This window comes from Chelonia mydas, chromosome 3 (genome assembly GCF_015237465.2).
Source record: "Chelonia mydas isolate rCheMyd1 chromosome 3, rCheMyd1.pri.v2, whole genome shotgun sequence".
NCBI lineage: Eukaryota > Metazoa > Chordata > Testudines > Cheloniidae > Chelonia > Chelonia mydas.
The window spans coordinates 143243339-143260824 of record NC_057851.1 but is presented as its reverse complement, the minus strand read 5'-3'; the positions used below and the strand labels follow the sequence as shown (position 1 = coordinate 143260824).

At 46.7% G+C, this 17486-nt stretch overlaps 1 protein-coding gene across 1 annotated transcript in view; it reads left to right on the top strand.

Annotated features, from left to right (window-relative positions):
- Nucleotides 1–86: 86 nt before the first annotated feature.
- The window catches only part of LOC102942209 (epoxide hydrolase 1), a 60577-nt gene continuing 43177 nt past the window's right edge, over nt 87–17486 (top strand). Inside the window, exon 1 of the mRNA XM_043543468.1 lies at nt 87–316. Within this exon, the coding sequence (XP_043399403.1) occupies nt 270–316 (47 nt within the window). The 5' untranslated portion in view covers nt 87–269. The remainder of the gene's footprint in view (nt 317–17486) is intronic.

Sequence of the window (17486 nt, the reverse complement as noted above, 5' to 3'; positions counted from 1 at the left end):
GGGAGTGAATGCTACCAGGAGATCCAGTGAGAGGAGAAATCCAGACACCTGTAATCACCTGTAATCAGGGCAGTTTTAAGAGGCAGCCCTGTGCTTCTCCTGTAGCTCCACCTTGTGATGGAGGAGAGAGCAAGGATTGTAAGAGAGTTTAGAGATGGCAGCCTGGCCAAACAGACCCCTGTGTGCTGTTCCTGTGTAAAGTGGAGCATTCCCTGAGCAATCGGGGACAAGCAGTCTCTTAAGAAGGTGGTTGGAGCAGGTTGTGCTGCATGGATACACATCAGATCTCCTCCTCAGGAGGCTGTACACCCTCAAGGTAATCTGTGAACCTGCAAGATAGCTAACTGTTGTATGTACCTTGTTTGGCGTGCCATCCTGCTTCCTCCCCATTTCCAAAAAAAAACCCATGAATCCCACCCCCCTCTGGTATCATTTTTACTGATGTTATTGTTGTTTATCTAGTATATTATGGCAACATTTGAAGGCAGCAGTCAGGATTGGGTCCCCATTGTGTTGGGCACTCTGCAGACAGAGGAAACAGTTCTTGCCCCATAGTGCTTACATTGTAGTTTTAAGGCAAGATGCAGAGAGTGAAAGATGAGGGCAAAGGTAATCAGATCCAGTGGTTCTGATTGATGAGTCCACAGTTGTAACGTCCACAGCTTGACAGCTCTAAGTCACTTAAAGATTTTTTAATTATATATAAAAATTCCTTATCAAATCTAACTTCCTGGGTTCTTTGCACATTTCCCCTCACACTCACATCTGAGGAAAAAAGTGTTCCAGGGATTGCTGCCTATAACTTTTATGTTTGGTTGGTCTCCCCCTTCTATATAAATAAACTATTCGCAGTTGTCCCTCTACCAAGCATTATTAAATTTAGTGTTAGCTCTGGGATATGCTTTCTGAGAGGCACAGCACAGAATCTGGTCTATTATTTTTAGTTAATTCTGGTGAAAGGGGTCAGATTGCTAACCCTGGAGACAGCCTCTATTTAACCTCAGATCATCACAGACACTAGCAACTCAAGTTTTCCACATACATTGTCGCCTACCTCATTGTACCTCATTCCGATCAGGAGAGATTACCTGTAGGTGTAAGAGGGGAGTTCAGTCTCCATAGTCCATTTAGTCTTTGGTTTCTATGCTGAGACTGCCAGCTACACCCATTGTTATGGTGATTTTTATGATATGGACACCTGTCCACTAGGAACTGGACTGAGACCTCCAACTCAGTTCACCTAGGTCAGCCAGCCACCCTAACGTGGTAATGACTTTCTATCACTATCATCCACAGTTGGATTCAAACCAGATGCCAACAGCTGAAAGGCTCTTTATCCCATTACTGATCCCCTAAGCCACCCAGTCTCCAGTCTCTGCCTGTCTTGACTGAAGATTATCGAAAAGGAAATCTATAGCTTAAGGAAATTCTTCCAGGTTCAATAAAGCCTGGTGGGTAACTGTACTCTGCCTTGCTTTGTCCTGACCCCAATTACTAAACACTGATAAGGATCGGGAAGTAAGTGGCTGTATTATTTAACAAATGAAAGGTCAAAAGCACTGCCATTCAGCAAGGTCAAAGGTTACCATCACTGTTATTAAACAATTTGAAAGCAACCTCTCCCATCAGTGGCTGTTCCAGGATAAAGCAGCAAGCCCGTGAGGAGCCAGGCAGGCTGGGGGAAACAAAGCACCGACGCCAGATATAGTTCAGTCCAACACTTGGTTGTGGGCTTCATTTCTAATACCTTCTTCAAAAAGGGAAAGTCAAGTGTTCCAGGAACATACACGGACCTGTTGTCAGTGCAGCTAGCTCTCTTGCCCCTACCCCAAAGAGATTTCAGATCCTACCACAAGTTAATAGGATGGCTGTCCTGTTAGAGTTACCATTCATTGGGTGAGATATTAAACTGAGGTCCCTTCCACCCATCTCTGGTGGGACATTGAATATCCTATGGCAGTTTTCAAAAAGAGTTCAAGGAAAACTTCAGTATCAGGCTCAAACATTTCCTCTTTGATTAGACCAGTTCTAATGCTGGAGGCTGTGTGCAGGCTATTGCTGGATGCAGAATAGCCACTGCAAGCTTTACACTATTAGTACTACTTGACTTCATAAAGTGCTTTGAGATACCTTGGATGTTAAAGGTGTTGTAGAAAAACAGTTTCTCTTCCATGGTGTTTACTTAGGGCTTCACAACTCAAGGGGAAAGAACAGATGTTGATCCATTAACTACCTCATGGGAACCAGTAGGAGATATCATATTAATAGTGGCCTGGTCAATGTCTCCTTACCTCCTGGAATAGATGTGACAGAGTCTCAGGCCTTCTCTGCCCTTTGCTAAGGGGACAGATACACACTCCCCAGCCAAGGAAAATCTACTCAGATCCAGTGACCAACAAGACAGCCCTCCAGAGAACTAGAAGGGCCAAGAGGAAATATTGGCAAATCAGGAAACAGCAGGCCAGTTAAGAAAGGCAGAGCTGGGTGAGACTGGAACAGACAGGGCTGGCTCTACCTTTTTTGCCGCCCCAAGCAGTGAAGAAGAAAAAAAAAAAAAAGCGGCCGCCAAAGAAGAAAAAATGAAAAAGCTGCCGCCGAAGGGCCGCCGAGGAAGGAGTGCCGCCCCAAGAACGGCCGAAGTGCCGCCCCTTCTGATTTGCCACCCCAGGCACCAGCTTCCTTAGCTGGTGCCTAGAGCCGGCCCTGGGAACAGACCAAATCAGTGGTTCCCAAACTTTAACAGCCCGCGAACCCCTTTCACTAAATTGTGAAATCTCATGAACCCCCTCCTAAAAATGAATATTTCCAGGGATTTAAGTTTAAATTTCCTCCGCACGCTGCACTCCGTGGGGCTCCTGCTGCTGGACCCCTTTGACCGCCCCGGTCAACTGAGCTCCACTGAGCTCGGGCTGCAGGTCCCGCTGACCACCAGGGCTCAGGCTGCCAGCCCCAACTGCCCGGCCCTGCTCTCCTTGGGGCTCGGGCTGCCAGCCCCCTGCAGAGTGCTGGGGTTTGGGCAGCCAGCTCCCCCACTGACGGGGGCAGGGCTCGGGCTGCCAGCCCCAACTGACCGGCCCTGCTCTCCCTGGGGCTCGGGCTGTCTGTCCTGCAACCGGGTCCCACCTGCTGCCTCCAATGCCCAGGGTCCTCTGGCCGCCATTAGTGAAATTTGTCCAGTGAACCCCCTGTACCCCCACAAACCCCAGTTTGGGAACCACTGGATTAGATAGATGTTCCTCAGGGAGAACACAAAACACAGGCCCTGGCACTTGCCCTAAGCCCTGCAACTAAGTGTTTATATTTTGAAAAGGTTTTTTCTCTTTGTTTAAAGGTACATACAGCGAAATCCTGTGTTGCTATTTTGTTACATGACTGATAAGGGACTGATGCCATGCTTTTGGCACAGACTTATGGCACACACAGGGGGGCAAACTTTACAGACTCAGGCAGGGAGTGGTTGGAATACCATGTATGGCCTGGAAGGGGACACTGCAGAGCAGCCAGGGCTACCACAGTAGCCCATGAAAGCCTGCTCTGAAGTAGTTGCCATGGGATAAATTCAGCACAGTTCAGTGTTTCCAGCAGTCCGTCACTACTCTCAGATTATACTATTAACAGAGGCGGGATCAGTATCATTGACATGCCCTGGGTTATTTCCTGGTGCTGTGAGACAAGACAGAAACTGGGCTTGGTGGAGAGAGATGCAGGCAGAGGTTACTCATTCCTACAGTGTAAGGCCAGACCTTTCTCATGGCTGTCTCAGGAATCCAGCACTGTCATGGTTTTAAAAAACATCCATGACTTTGAGGGCTTTTTGTGCATAAGTGAGCACTGGAGAGGGTGGATGGGGCTGTGAATGTTAGTAAGCAGGACAGAAGGGTGCGTAGTTTAACAGGGGTGTTGGATGAATAAGGGGGTTCATGATGGGATGGGCTAATGTGGGAGGAGTTTGTAGATGATAAACAATTGCACAAACTTCATCAAGAGCTTCAAAGCAAAACCCTGAGCTCCACTGAAGGTGAACAGGGAACTGGAGTTCAGTGACAGCACTGTAGTGACAGAAAGGACCAGAGATGTCCCTTCTTCTCACAGCACAGGTGCTCTGCTCTGGCCTGGGGTTTGCACTAAACACAAGTTACTTTGAGTGCAGAGTATTGCCAGAGACGCAGTTTCTTTTGACTCTTTCCATGACTGTTGCCGTTTTCACTATTGCTGTGAAAATTTCAGGAACCTTCCATCCATTTAAGTTTCCTCATAGATGAGACCCGAGGCAGTTCAGTAATCTGTTTCTAAAGTTGAAAAGATCTGGTGGAAAGGAAGGGGTGAGAAATTCAAAGTGCTCCAGAGTCTGGGATTCATCCCACATGTTTCACATCTGGAATCCCCCTAGTAGCATTTTCTGTAACAAGATAGGAAGAAACCAGGCCAGTAGGTCACGATGGGAACAGCTGTGCTGAGATAGAGCAAATCTGTGAGATAACTGTGGCCAGCTTTCCCTGGAGACTCTCTTTGGCATGATCTTGAGTAAAAAATGTGCCCAGACAGCATGGTTATCCTGCCCTAGTCAGGGAGAAGACAGGCACCAGGCCCAAAGAGCTGTCTTCCTTATATCAGTTAGTTACATACAGTTTTCTGTCTTTTGGCTGCATTCCACATTTTTCAGCACTTCTGCAGTAGTGTTGTTCTTCCTGCCTCCTGGAAGAAGGAAGAAGAAATTAGGTGAAAAGAGGAAAGGTGCAGAATTTATCAAAGTGCCAGTGTGTTGTTTGTATCGTCCTGCAGGGAGCATCACATGAACAGGGCAGCAGCCATTCTCCTGCCAACAGATTCTGTGCAGACCCCTTCCTTTGTGCTCTCCATGCACCCAGATCAATAAGATGTAGGCTTCTGTGGGACTCAGTACCCACCACACTGCCAATCAAGCTGCCCACTGTATGATAGAAAGTGTGTTGTTAAAGTGCTTCAAGAGGGGTAAATATCACAAAGAGGCTCTTTTATGGAATCACAGTCACAACTCCCTAGTTAAGGTGGTGGGAGGCTTCAATGTCTGTATTTATTTCTTTATTTATTTATCTGACACATTTCTAAGGAGCCCATTGCCCTAGTATCTTGGCACCTTTAATAGATATAATTTGAGAAAATACATTTTTTCTTAAATTAGGGAATAATTTCTCTGTTTTTCCCTCATGACATCCAACACTACTGCCTGAAAGGATATTAGAATCAAAAGAGAAGCAGACAGAGGGAATCCATAGTAAAGAGATAGCTCAAACTAGGAGATGCATCTTCCATCATGCCCTAACGGTGGCAAGATATGAGCTTTGATAGATTTCTGTGGGGAGCGAATTCCTGATTGAACAGCCTGCTGCCAATAATGTCTGACCCCCACAAATTCAACCCTGGGGACTGAACAACATCCAGATCATCTGTGTGGGCTGCAACTGCTGCAGTGGGATGCAAAAGTGGTCTCTAAGATTGCCAGAGTCCTGGACCATTTAGGGCTTTAAAGATCTTGACCAAGGCCATGAATTGCATCCAGAAGTGAATTGACAGCCAATGGAAAGCATAGCACTGGTCCTACATGGTCTTATCAGCCTGTCCTAGAGAAAGCAGGCTAACACATTCTGTAGCTTCCAGTTGTTGGCACCAGGTAGAACACATGGTAATAGTTTAGCATGGAAGTGACAAAAGTCTGGATGACCATTGCTAGACTCACAGCTAAAAGGAGTACTCCTCATTCTTTTAGCTAAAAGGAAAGCACACACTTGTTTGGCCAGCTGAAGATGACAAGGGCATTTCTGGCCTGCTTTTGGAGAATCCAGAGCAGAAATGAGTCCGCAAAGATGCTGGGATCACAGGGCAAATTCCATTAACTCAAAGTGAAGTGACACTTCCTCACAACCTATCCTGAAGGACGATCCCTCACTCTCACAGATCTTGGGAGACAGGCCAGTCCTCGCTTACAGACAGCTCCACAATCTGAAGCAAATACTCCCCAGCAAGCACACACTACACAACAAAAACACTAACCCAGGAACGTATCCTTGCAACAAAGCCCATTGCCAACTCTGTCCACATATCTGTTCAAGGGACACCATCATAGGACCTAATCACATCAGCCACACCATCAGGGGCTCGTTCACCTGCACATCTACCAATGTGATATATGCCACCATGTGCCAGCAATGCCCCTCTGCCATGTACATTGGCCAAGTCACTACACAAAAGAATAAATAGTCACAAATCAGATGTCAAGAATTATAACATTCAAAAACCGGTCGGAGAACACTTCAACCTCCCTGGACACTCAATTACAGACCTAAAAGTCGCAATTCTTCAACAAAAGAACTTCAAAAACAGATTCAAACAAGAAACTGCAGAACTGGAATTAATTTGCAAACTGGACACCATTAAATTAGGCTTGAATTAAGACTGGGAGTGGATGAGTCATTACACAAACTAAAAACTATTTCCCCATGCTAATTTTTCCCTCACTGTTGCTCGCACCGTCTTGTCAACTGTTTGAAATGGGCCATCCTGATTATCACTACAAAAGTTTTTTTTTTTCTCCTGCTGAAAATAGCCCACCTTAATTGATTAGTCTAGTTAGAGTTGGTATGGCAACCCCCATTTTTTCATATTGTGTGTGTGTGTGTATTCATGCATCTGATGAAGTGGGTTTTAGCCCACAAAAGCTTATGCCCAAATAAATTTGTTAGTCTCTAAGGTGCCACAAGTACTCCTCGTTCTTTTTCCTCAGAATACTTCTTCTAGCTAGCTTTGCTTCTTATCTAGAATGAGCCTTATCCATCTAGTTATAGCCACGTTACTACCTCAGCCGGAGGTACAAGAAGAGCAGAAAAATGGCATTGTCTGGGTTTATTTTCCACTCTAAATCCTGTTTTGACACCCTTCATCTTTCTCAGGAAAACTCTTTCTAACCTGAAACTTCTGCTCAGTCTCAGATACCAGATTATAAAAGTTTAGTAGGCGCTGGAACTAAGAGTCAAAGGGGGATCTGAGCCATCAGTCTGCAATGCCCTCCTGGTTAAGTGTTTGTGTCTCACTGTGGGAGCATTGACTGTCTGGCAATATGTCTCACCCCATATTGTGGTCATTCACCCTTAGTAACCATTCTGGGTTTCTGTGGTTCCCCTGTTGTCACCAAATGCCTCATAACAACATGTTCAAACAACCCAGCTGTCTCATGCTGTGTGGCTTCTTCTGTCCCTGTTCCAATGGTACAGTCAATTCAGGTTGTTTACAGGAAGAAAGGGATGGATATTCATTGCTTTCTGCACCACATCTGCTGATGAGCCCATTCCCCCTCATTTCCCTTATACATATATACACACACACGCTGCACAGGCCTTCCTCCATGTAGCTTTAAATTTGCATTAACAGAAGGGGTATCCTTGTTGTTGCAGTGGAAGGGGGGGAAATGCTTTCTCTGGTTCTAGAGAAAGTTTTGCCCTTCTGAAATCCGCAGTGTCTCCTCTGCTCAGAGCTGGGCTGTGACTGAAGAAACCTGAGATGGGCCAGGAGAGAGAACAGCAGTCTGCCTAAACTGTTTGAAGAGTTAATACTCTTTCCAAATGCTGGCACCTGGGAATCCTTTAATGACTTAGACGGTGCTTTGGGCAGACTGAATATCTCCTTTCAGCAACAAAGGCCCTCAAAATATTATTTATTTATCTGACTTAAATACTTAAAGTATTCCATTGCTGTGTCCCACCTCCTGCCTTTCTACTGGACATAATGAGACCAAATTCTGCTCTCAGTGATGCTGGTTTTATACCTGTGTAATCTATGTCCATTGATTTTAATGGAGATAGATTTACATCTGCTTTTCTGAGAGCAGAATTTATCCCAGGCTGTATCCTATATAATGAAAGCCTAAACCACCACGCTCCCCGCTCAGGAGGGTATTGTATATGAAATATTTAAAACATTTAATGGATTTATGCCCCCTGCATAGCTATTGAAAATATAAGTAAGCACTTGTAGCTGGGAGAGGGATGTCATTTAGAGGAATGATGGACCACCCTGCTGTGTTTTATATCGTGTGTTGAGAAATTGTGTTAATCAAGTGAGCTTTTATTGGCAGCACTCTGTTTAGTTGCATTTTTGTTTCTCTTTAGTTTAGAGACTCCCACTGGTACCAGAGTGGGACATAGGCTGAGGTTTCATGGGTGTAAACGAAGCCTCACTCCATCTTTTTAATACCCAGTTCTAGACTTATAATCCTCTGAAAATTATTTCCTGCCTCTCTCCTTCCTTCCTCGACTTGTCTGTCCTTGTCTGAATACCTCTCAAGTCCACGTTAACCCCATAAAGCACTGATCCATAGGAACTCCCGAAGCCCCCCTTTCCTGGTTTGATACATTTTCCTATTCCACAGTCTCTAAAAGATTGAAAAAAGTTACAGCAAAAAAATAGGCAAGCAAATGCTGCCCCTTCAGAGATCTCCTCAGCCCTGGGGAACCTGGCTTACAGCTGTCTCTCACACGGTGAGAGACGTCTCACATGATGTTTGTACAGCACCTAGCACAATGGGGTCCCAATCTCAGTGGGAGCCTCTGGACACTGCTGGAATACAAGTAATACGTTATATATAATAATTAATGACCGAATACAGCTTTGCTTCTGGAGACTCCTCTACGGTGCACCTCACTTCTTCCCCTCTACCTGCTCCACCCTCAAAGTGCAGTGACTCTACTAGTATCCAAGAAGTCACTCCAGATTTCAGTTGTGAACGTTTTCTGGTGACAGTAACAGACTCACCTCCCACAAACCCCCAAATTCAGATTGGCCCTGCAGCGGCACAACATGCTGCCACTAAACAACTGGCTTGGCCCTATATGCTGCATTCTTATAGCTTTGCACAGCAACTCTAGGGCTGTTAAATTTGTCATACAATTTTTGGAACATATGCCCCTCCTGATACACTGCAAGCAAATAGTGCAATAGATTTACCCTATGATGGGCTGTGGCATCTATGACAAGTAACTCATGTTGCCAGCATATAAAGACCTGAAGCATGAGGACTAAGTTAGGAACAATGCTCCTGCACTGAGGTACCGCTCTCACAGTCACCACTGTCTTTCAGAGTCATGGGTTTGACATTTCTTTGGTGTGGGCCTTACTTCTGGCTGCAGAGGAGCCTGTCTCAGCACAGAACTCCAGTAAGGTCTCTGGAGCTGCTGCGCTGATTGATTTGGAGTTTCCATGTCTCCATGTTTGCAAAAACCAGCCGATTTGATTTCAAAATGTGGAACCACTTAGTGTTTCCTTTTCATTTGACCCTGGCTTTACATCCACTCCAGTTAACCCAGTATCACATTTTGCAGCATGAGACCATTTATCTTTGGAGTAATAGGCTGCATATGGGGTGAAACCCTGATCCTATTGAAATCAGTGGCAATACCTCCCGCCCCAATTGACTTCAGTGGAGCCAGAATTTCACCCATAGAGTGGAAACATGGGCCCTCAGGGTGATGGAACAAAATCAGCAAAATGGGCTGTAAGGCAGTTATAATAAGGCAGGTACCTTGTGTCTCATGGAGAGACAGGAGAACAAGCCCATAGATAGGTAGAAGAGCTCATGGATAGTGTGAGAAAGTTACAGTGGCCATCTGATATGAAAAAGAGCTGGCAGGTGGATTCACATCAGGATGGCAAGGGCATAAAATGTGGCTGTGGTAACTATGAGTACCATCCTTGCAGAGAGACCTTGATGCCTTTCATCATTACTGATCCACACAGACACAAAAGGGGGGCCTGTCTGCCAGGTTACTTCCTGTGAGAACACAGCATGGTGCAGGGCACTTGTGGTTACAATTGAATAACAATTCCATAGTCCATTGAGCTGATTGCTCAAGCCAGTGGTAACCTTGGCTGAGGACTAGATACCTCTGTATGCCCTGTAATTCCTGTCTGGTAAACATTCCTAGATTTCCTACCCTACTGAGCAGCTGCCTCATCTATGTAAGAATGTCAAGCTGGTAATTCCTGCCAAACATTAGGAATCTGGTTTTGGACGGGGTGGTTTGCAAGAGATCTTAGCTTTTGGCATAATGCAGTATTAAAAAGCACCCTCTTGGGTGCTATAAACAAATAATAATGTTGTCATCCCCCTCCCCCACCCCGCTCTTGGTTTTAGACTGAGTGATTCAATCCAGTAAAACCCTAAGGAAGGAGGGGCAGTTACTATTTCACATTTGAAGAATGTTTGATTTTTTTTTTTTAATCTATCTTTTCTTGAAAGCTCATTATATTTTTGCAGGGTTTTTGACCCTCTAGAATACATCTGGGCTAGATAGAGAGCTCGCTCGCTCGCTCTCGCGCGCTCTCTCTCTCTCTCTCTCTCTCAGTCTCTGGGGACGGTGAACAGCTGTATACTGTGTATGAGGGACAATTTATGTGGACTGAATGTTTCATTGTTATGGAGGTTGGATCATAATTAAAGGAACTAGAGTAGGTGGTGGAGGCAAAAGTCCTGTGAACCAGGAGAGCAGGGAATTTCTGAGTATGGAAGATTTGAGCTATCTCAGATCGGGAAAGCTTGGTAGACACTGCCCTCTTTGTACCACAAACAAGACTGCAGCTTCTGTACCTACATTGCTAATCTTGCTTGACAGAGACGCTGAGGAGATGCCAACAGTACAGCCTTGCCTCTTCAAGCTAATCTTGGTGAATTTGGAAATCATGTGCAAGTCAGGGGTCCTAACAGCCACAAGACAGAGCACAGCAAACATTTATTCAGGGGTATTTGTGCTCATTCCGGGAACTCTTGCAAACATGAGCAGAGGAGGAGTCCTTGTGCCTCTGCAAACATCGGTGCAGGGTGCTCTCACCTTCCACAAGATCATTAGAATTACACCCACTTTAAGCTCTATTTCCTTTGAGGTAGGTAGCCTCGGGAATTGGGAGCCCCTCTGGTTATACGAGCCTATGGAATGCCCTGAACATGTAGATTTAGTGAGCCCCTCATTCAGTGACCCTTTCCCTTCAGAAACATTTCTCTGCACACATGAACTTCGTCCCTGGAATCACTATCACAAGACTTCTCCTCCTCCTCCTCAAAGAACCACTCTTGTAGCTGCATTGGAGCCCCATCTGCCTTCCCTTTGAGTCATAGAGAAGGGGGCAAGAAGGGCACAGTTGGCTTTCAGTACATTTCTTGCAGTGTCACCTCAGTAACAGAAATCACCAATGGAACAGAGAACAGAGATGTCGGATGCTGACAGGAGAGTTTTCATATGTTGGAGAAGAAGCTGCGATGGGTTCTATGCTTGGAAATTAACGTGGGTTGTGCCTGCCCTGGCTGGAGCGGAGCTTGATGAGACACCTGTTTTCATGGAGGAGTCTGGAGACAAGTATGGGCTGACTGAGCACATTCAACAATGAGGAATCGTGCAGCTGCTCTGCCTGGCTTATGCACATAGGTGCCTCAAAGGTCCAGAGACCCTCTTGGTTCCAGGAACTAGTCGAAGAGGCAGCCAGGAGGAGCAATGAAAATACAAACTAAATAATCAGGAAAAGAAACAAACTGTGCTGAGTGGCAGCTGGTCTTCAACGGGTGAGCTGTGTAAATACCACAGGGGTCTTGTGAATAGGCCCTGGGAATCCAGTCCCTGGAGAGGGACTCAGTTGGGTCAGAACATCGTTCCTCACAGGAGGTATGTTTACTGTTGCACAGCGCCGGGTGTCTGCTGTAAAAACATTCCACTGCTGATCTCCAATATACACTGACCTCTCAGCCAAAAGATGTTTCCTCCCTGTGTCTGTGCACATCTGTCTGTCTGCGCACATCTGTCTGTGCCAGAGAAAAGAAAGTGTTCCAAATGGATCCTGCACTGGAAATACTCTGCTCAGACCCCAGACAGGGGTGCACTCCAGCCCCACTCTGGTCATGGAAAGGCCCAGGACAAAATAATGAGATTCTCCATTTTGTCATGATTTCACATGCTTGGTACTTGTATGGTGCTGCCCTTGTACCCCCATGGTGTTACACTGGAAGTTATTTGGGGCAAAAACCTCTTACTTGGCACATTTCTCCTATGGTGCAGCACCAGGTACACTGAAAATGCGATACAGATAATATCAGATCCCAGAATCCTCTGAGGAAGCAAGATATAAGGACCTGCCAGTGTGGGTTGCCTCCAGAAGAGGCAAGGAGCTTGCCAGCTCCATGAGGTCTAAGTTCCTAGTGATATCACTGCTCCTGAATGATGGTGTATGAACAGTCATTCAGTGAGTAACCAACCAAAGGTATCACCAGTCAGCACCTCTCATTAATGTTCCTCCTTTCTGTCCATTCTGCTTTCTATCTATACCCTTTGTCTTCCTCTTTTTCTTCTTCCCTTGTCTCTCTCTGATCCCTCCCACCTTTCAGTTCTGTGGTAATGTGCCTCATTATGCTTACTCCCTATAACCCTTTTCTGCTGGCAGATTTGCCATAGCAGGAAGCCCACAGCCACTTTGGCACTGGCTTCTATACAGGATCCAATAACCATAGCAGAAGAGTTGGTCTCAGCCTGGAACCAAAGGCACTGGAGGTTTCTATACAGGGTCCTGGAGAGATGCCACAGTGCAGAGAGAACAGAGGGAGAGTAACAACTGAGACCTTTTAGCATTAATCAGGTTTCCTTGTAGAAACCAGATTCATGTCAGAAAACTGATATTTTAACAAGTGGCACTTCGGTGGCTTCCAATTCTGCTCCTTATGTCTTGTAGCTGCAGTGGCATTGTGACATTTGAACACACACTGGCTACGCCATTGTGCCCCACCCCACTTGTAGTGGCTCCATATATGCCCTCCTGTCCCCAAACTATAGATCTGCCATCATCCACAGTTTGCAAAATATGGACCATGGAAGTGGAAGGATGGGGGACTTTCAGTCATCATTTTAAAAAATGCCACCCCAGAAGTTAAGAATAGGTCACTGCAGTGTGCAAGGGTAGCAGAACTGGGGGGCAGGGGGAGCTAGCACCCCAGCAATGGAAGCATCATGGGAACTGATGTATGTTTCTTCCCCCATATGTCACAGGCCACTGAGATTGGTTGTGGCCCTGTGGCTGCTGAGGGCAGAGGTAAGAGTGGGACCCAAAGGGGCTGGAGCAGCCACCACAGTGTCCAGAGCAGGAGGTGATCAGGACAGGAGCAGCTACCCCTGGTGAGAGGCTCCACACCACACTCCCATTTCAAGCCAGCTTCCGCCGCCTCTGGTGGTGTGTGTTTCCTATGAGTGGGGGTAGGACATTGGGAAGGGGCAATGCCACTACTATTGCTGTTATACTGCCATAAGTGTGCATGGTGCTATAGAAGAGGTCACTGCCCCCAGGAACTGATAGTCTAAATTAGAATGATAACTGTAAAAAAAGGACAACAGAGCACAGGGAGGAAAGGGGACCACATGCCCCAAGGGTAGGGAGCTGCTCTCTGCAAAGTGCTCACAACAGCATGTTTGTTTCACAGGTGGGGTGGGGGACAGATAGTTTTGTCTTTATCCAGAGGGAGGGAGGGAGCTTGGCAGTGGGCCAGACAGCAGGGTGGAAAGCAGTTTGGAAGAAGAAATTTGAGGAGAACATTAAAGAAGGAAAGGGAGGCTGCCTTGTCACATGGGGCCTCTGAGCCACCCCAGAGCAGGTAGCTCTGTTTCTTGCCCTTTCATCTGAGATTACTTTAGTATCTGATCCATTCTCTTACCATTCTTCATTGTTTGTGGTAGTGCCTGGGGGCCCAACAAAGATCAGATTATTATTTATTATTTGTGTTTCCATAGTGCCTAGGAGTCCCAGTCATGGACCAGGACCCCACTGTGCTGGCTGTTGCACGACATAGAACAAAAAGACAGTCCCTTCCCCAGGGAGCTTATAATCTAAGTAGGCAAAACAGACAAAGAGCAGTAGAGAGGAAATATTATTGTCCCTGTTTTATAAATGGAGAACTGGGGCACCAAAAGATCCAGTAACTTACCCACATCTCCTGAGTCCTGATCCAGTGCCTAAATCACAATTCCATCTGTTCCTCAGTGGGGGAGTCTGTGCAGTCTTTGCAGAGAAGTGGGGTTCCTTATCCAACAGGAAATAGTATATAAAACCCTCCCGCTCTTGGTCCTAAACCTATCTCTATTTGCCAGGGGTTAGGAAGAAACTTCCCCTACGAGCATGTTATTCCATAATTGTTCACATTAGAATTCTGAAGTAACTGATATTGGCCTCTGACAGAGACAGGATACCGAACAAGATGGACCACAGGGCTTATCCAGTCTGACCATTCATATGGTCCTATACTCTTCCAGTGGTAACCTTGTTGATCATGACTGGGACAGGGAACTTGGAAGACAGGCTTGCTGGAGACTGAGGGTGAGACTCAAAGCTGTGCAGGGCATTTGTTAGGGTGATTGTACTACACACACTCTTCACACAAGGCCTGCCCTTAGCTCTGTCAGTGGTTGGAAGTAGCTGCATGATGGACTCAGCTGGGAGAGACAGAAACACAGCTTGTTTTTCCAGAGACTGAAGTGGTTGCAGCCACTTCCTGTGCTGCAGGTGGGCAGTGGGCACCCAACTGGTGACTCATCTGAACCCATCAATTTGCTGTTGTCATCGCAGCTGCTGGAAACCCATTCCTCCGTCCACTCTGTAAACAGAGGCTCACCACAAAGCAAGAAGCTTCCCTGGTCGCCCATCAACGCAAGGAGCCAGAGAGCTTCTTGTTGAAAGCTGCCTTCTCTTTGCTTTCAGACTTGTCAATATTTACCAAGTGAGACTCCACCTTTGCCCAGCTGGAGCATGACGGCTTTGCCACTCTTGCACTCAATGCCTGGACAGTGCAGCATTAACATTAGGAGGTGATGAGTGACTGGGCTGACATGACAAATGAGAATAGATCTGCAAACAGAGAACAGCAAACACTTCATGGGGAGGCTCAGGACACCTGCTGGGAAAGATGTTCCTTTTGCACGAGTCAGGTGGCATATGAGGCTGTATTAAAACTCCAAGAACTTGCAGTCCTGGAACTCCCTGATGGGGAAGGTACAGACCCAGGTGGAGGTAGACAATGAGGTGGTAAGGTGGCACTGAGGGGAAAGGTGTGGTCCTGAGGCTGAGCTAAGAGGAAGGTTGCAGTACAATCCTATGGATGTGCTGTCATAGAAGATACTTTGGCGTGACCCCCAGGGATTTCACTGCTATTTGGAGGCTACAGTGATGCTACAGTAAAGCTAGATGGACTGGATTAGACAGAATTTGGCCCAAATTCTCTGACCCATGAGAACCCATTTATGTTCACAGATTCCAGTGGCTGACTGAGTGGGTAAGGGAAAAGGTGCTGGGGGAGGATATCTGAGAAGAGAATAAGTTGTTCAGTTTGGGCTGGGTTTTGTTGGTTCGCTTTTCACTGCCTCCAATCATTTCTGTTTCTCTCAGTGGGAGGTTCTGGCTGCAAGGTGGGGTTTTCAAAAGTGACTGAGAAGCACAAGTCCTTTGAAAGCCACTTCAGCACTTTTGAAAAGCCCACCTGAAATGCGTAAGTGGGAGGTAGCGTTTTCATGAGGAATTAGAGTGAAGAGAATGTCAGGGACAGGCATATAAGGAGAGGGGGTTTGTCTGTTGTACAAGTGAGGAGCAGCATGGAGCAGGCACGAATCTGAGGGTGGGAGAAGGGTATAGAGGGAAAATGAAGAGCGGAGGCTTGAGTGAAGCAGAAGAGGGAGAAGGAAGAATAGGCAGAAAGCATGCGGAAGATGAGAGGAAGTCAGGACAGGGATTTGAGTAAGGGAATGACATGGCCTGGGCAATGAGTGAGGAGATCGATTTTGGCAATTGAACTCTGCATAGCATGCAATGAGGTGAGACTTGGGGAGGCCAGACAGGAGGAGGTTGCAGCAGGGTCAAGAGGAAACACAAGCAAGGCTTGGACAAGGGTTTAGGCAGTCAGCATGCAGAGGGGAAGGCTGGTTTTAGAGAGGTGGTAAAGGAAGATGTTGCAGTTCAGCTGGCTGTTGGGCTATTTCACTAGGCCCTGGAACCCCATAGAAAAACTTACTTCAATTCACTGAAATCCAAATATCTAATACAGGAGAGTCAAGACATTAAGAAGAGTAAAGTATAAAGGCTGCTGGTCCACTTTCTCTAGAGTTCTTGTGTGCCTGGGCTTGTGGTGGGGGAAGACTCTAACCTGTCCCTCATTTCCCTTTGGGGATAGTGCCAAGATCCCTTCCTTCTCTTGCCACCTCTCTGCGACAAGGAAATGTTCCCTCACCTGGTTGGGAAGGTTTCTTATGTGGAGCAAGTGGCCGATCTAAATTCAAGGTCATTATCAGATTATTATCGACCAAAAATACCTGCAGCTAATAAAACCAGTGACCAGCTAACCCAAACACCCAGACTGCCTGCAGGATGATCAGTGCTGGTAATCAGCAGGAACTAAGTCTACTGATTGACAGGTTGGAGACAGAGGCCTACACAGGCCACCAAAGGGCTTTCTGATGGCAACAGATTTCAGTCACGGTTGGCCTAGGCTGGATTGGAGCCAGTGACCTGGTGGTGCAAGCTCCTCTCCCATTATGGATCAGAAGGTTTCTCATCAGTGGAGTCTATGTCCCGGTTTGCAGAGTGTCAGCAGGAGACCGGGATTCTACAGTAAATATCTTATGGTTGGGGATTATTTAAAGTGAATTTTGATAAAAGGACTCCCCAAAAAACAAGCTACCAAGGCAGGAAAGTACTTAACCAAGGGCCCTAATCAGCAATGGTCTCTGGAAGAACAGACTGTCTGAGAGGGTCCCACCCCAGCTGGCCCAAGCTGACAGAGCCCCAGGCGGACAGCAGCTGCAAAGGGCTGCCTCCCAGGAGCAGGGTGGGCAGGCTCAGCCAACATCTGTTCCCCTTTAATCTCTTGTTCCTCTCTGTTTTGATTTGGAGCTCTTCTACATAATGAATTACACTCCCTGGCTCATCCACAGCCACTACCCTGAACTGCAGCTTGCTGGGACAGAAGAGCTCTTGCAGCACTCACAGCCATACCTGGGATGCTTTCAGAGTCTGCAGGTGTACTTCTGCTGGTTGTACCTCTTCCTATCCTACCAGAATCCAGCAGTGTTCCCAGACCACTTCATAAGAGCTCAGCTGCAAGAGACTGGAGAGTTGTTTTATTTCACTTCTCTGACCTCACTGTTTCCAGTTGTTCTAATTACAAAAGACTCATGTCAGGACAACCTCCTGGGCTTCCTTTTATTCACACCCCCTTACACAGTCAATGTCTGCTACTCCCACATCTGCAAGGCCTCTGCCTTCAGGATGCTGGAGCTTTTAACCTCTTGCGTACGCTGTTTAGTACACACCATTACAGTATCAGACCAGGGAACAGAACACTGAGTATACTGAATCCTAAAGATCTTCAACAAAGGCCGTGTGCTTGGTCAGCTTCTGCTCCTGCCCCTGTGGGAGCTCAGTGAGGCACTGGGAGAGGAGCCAAG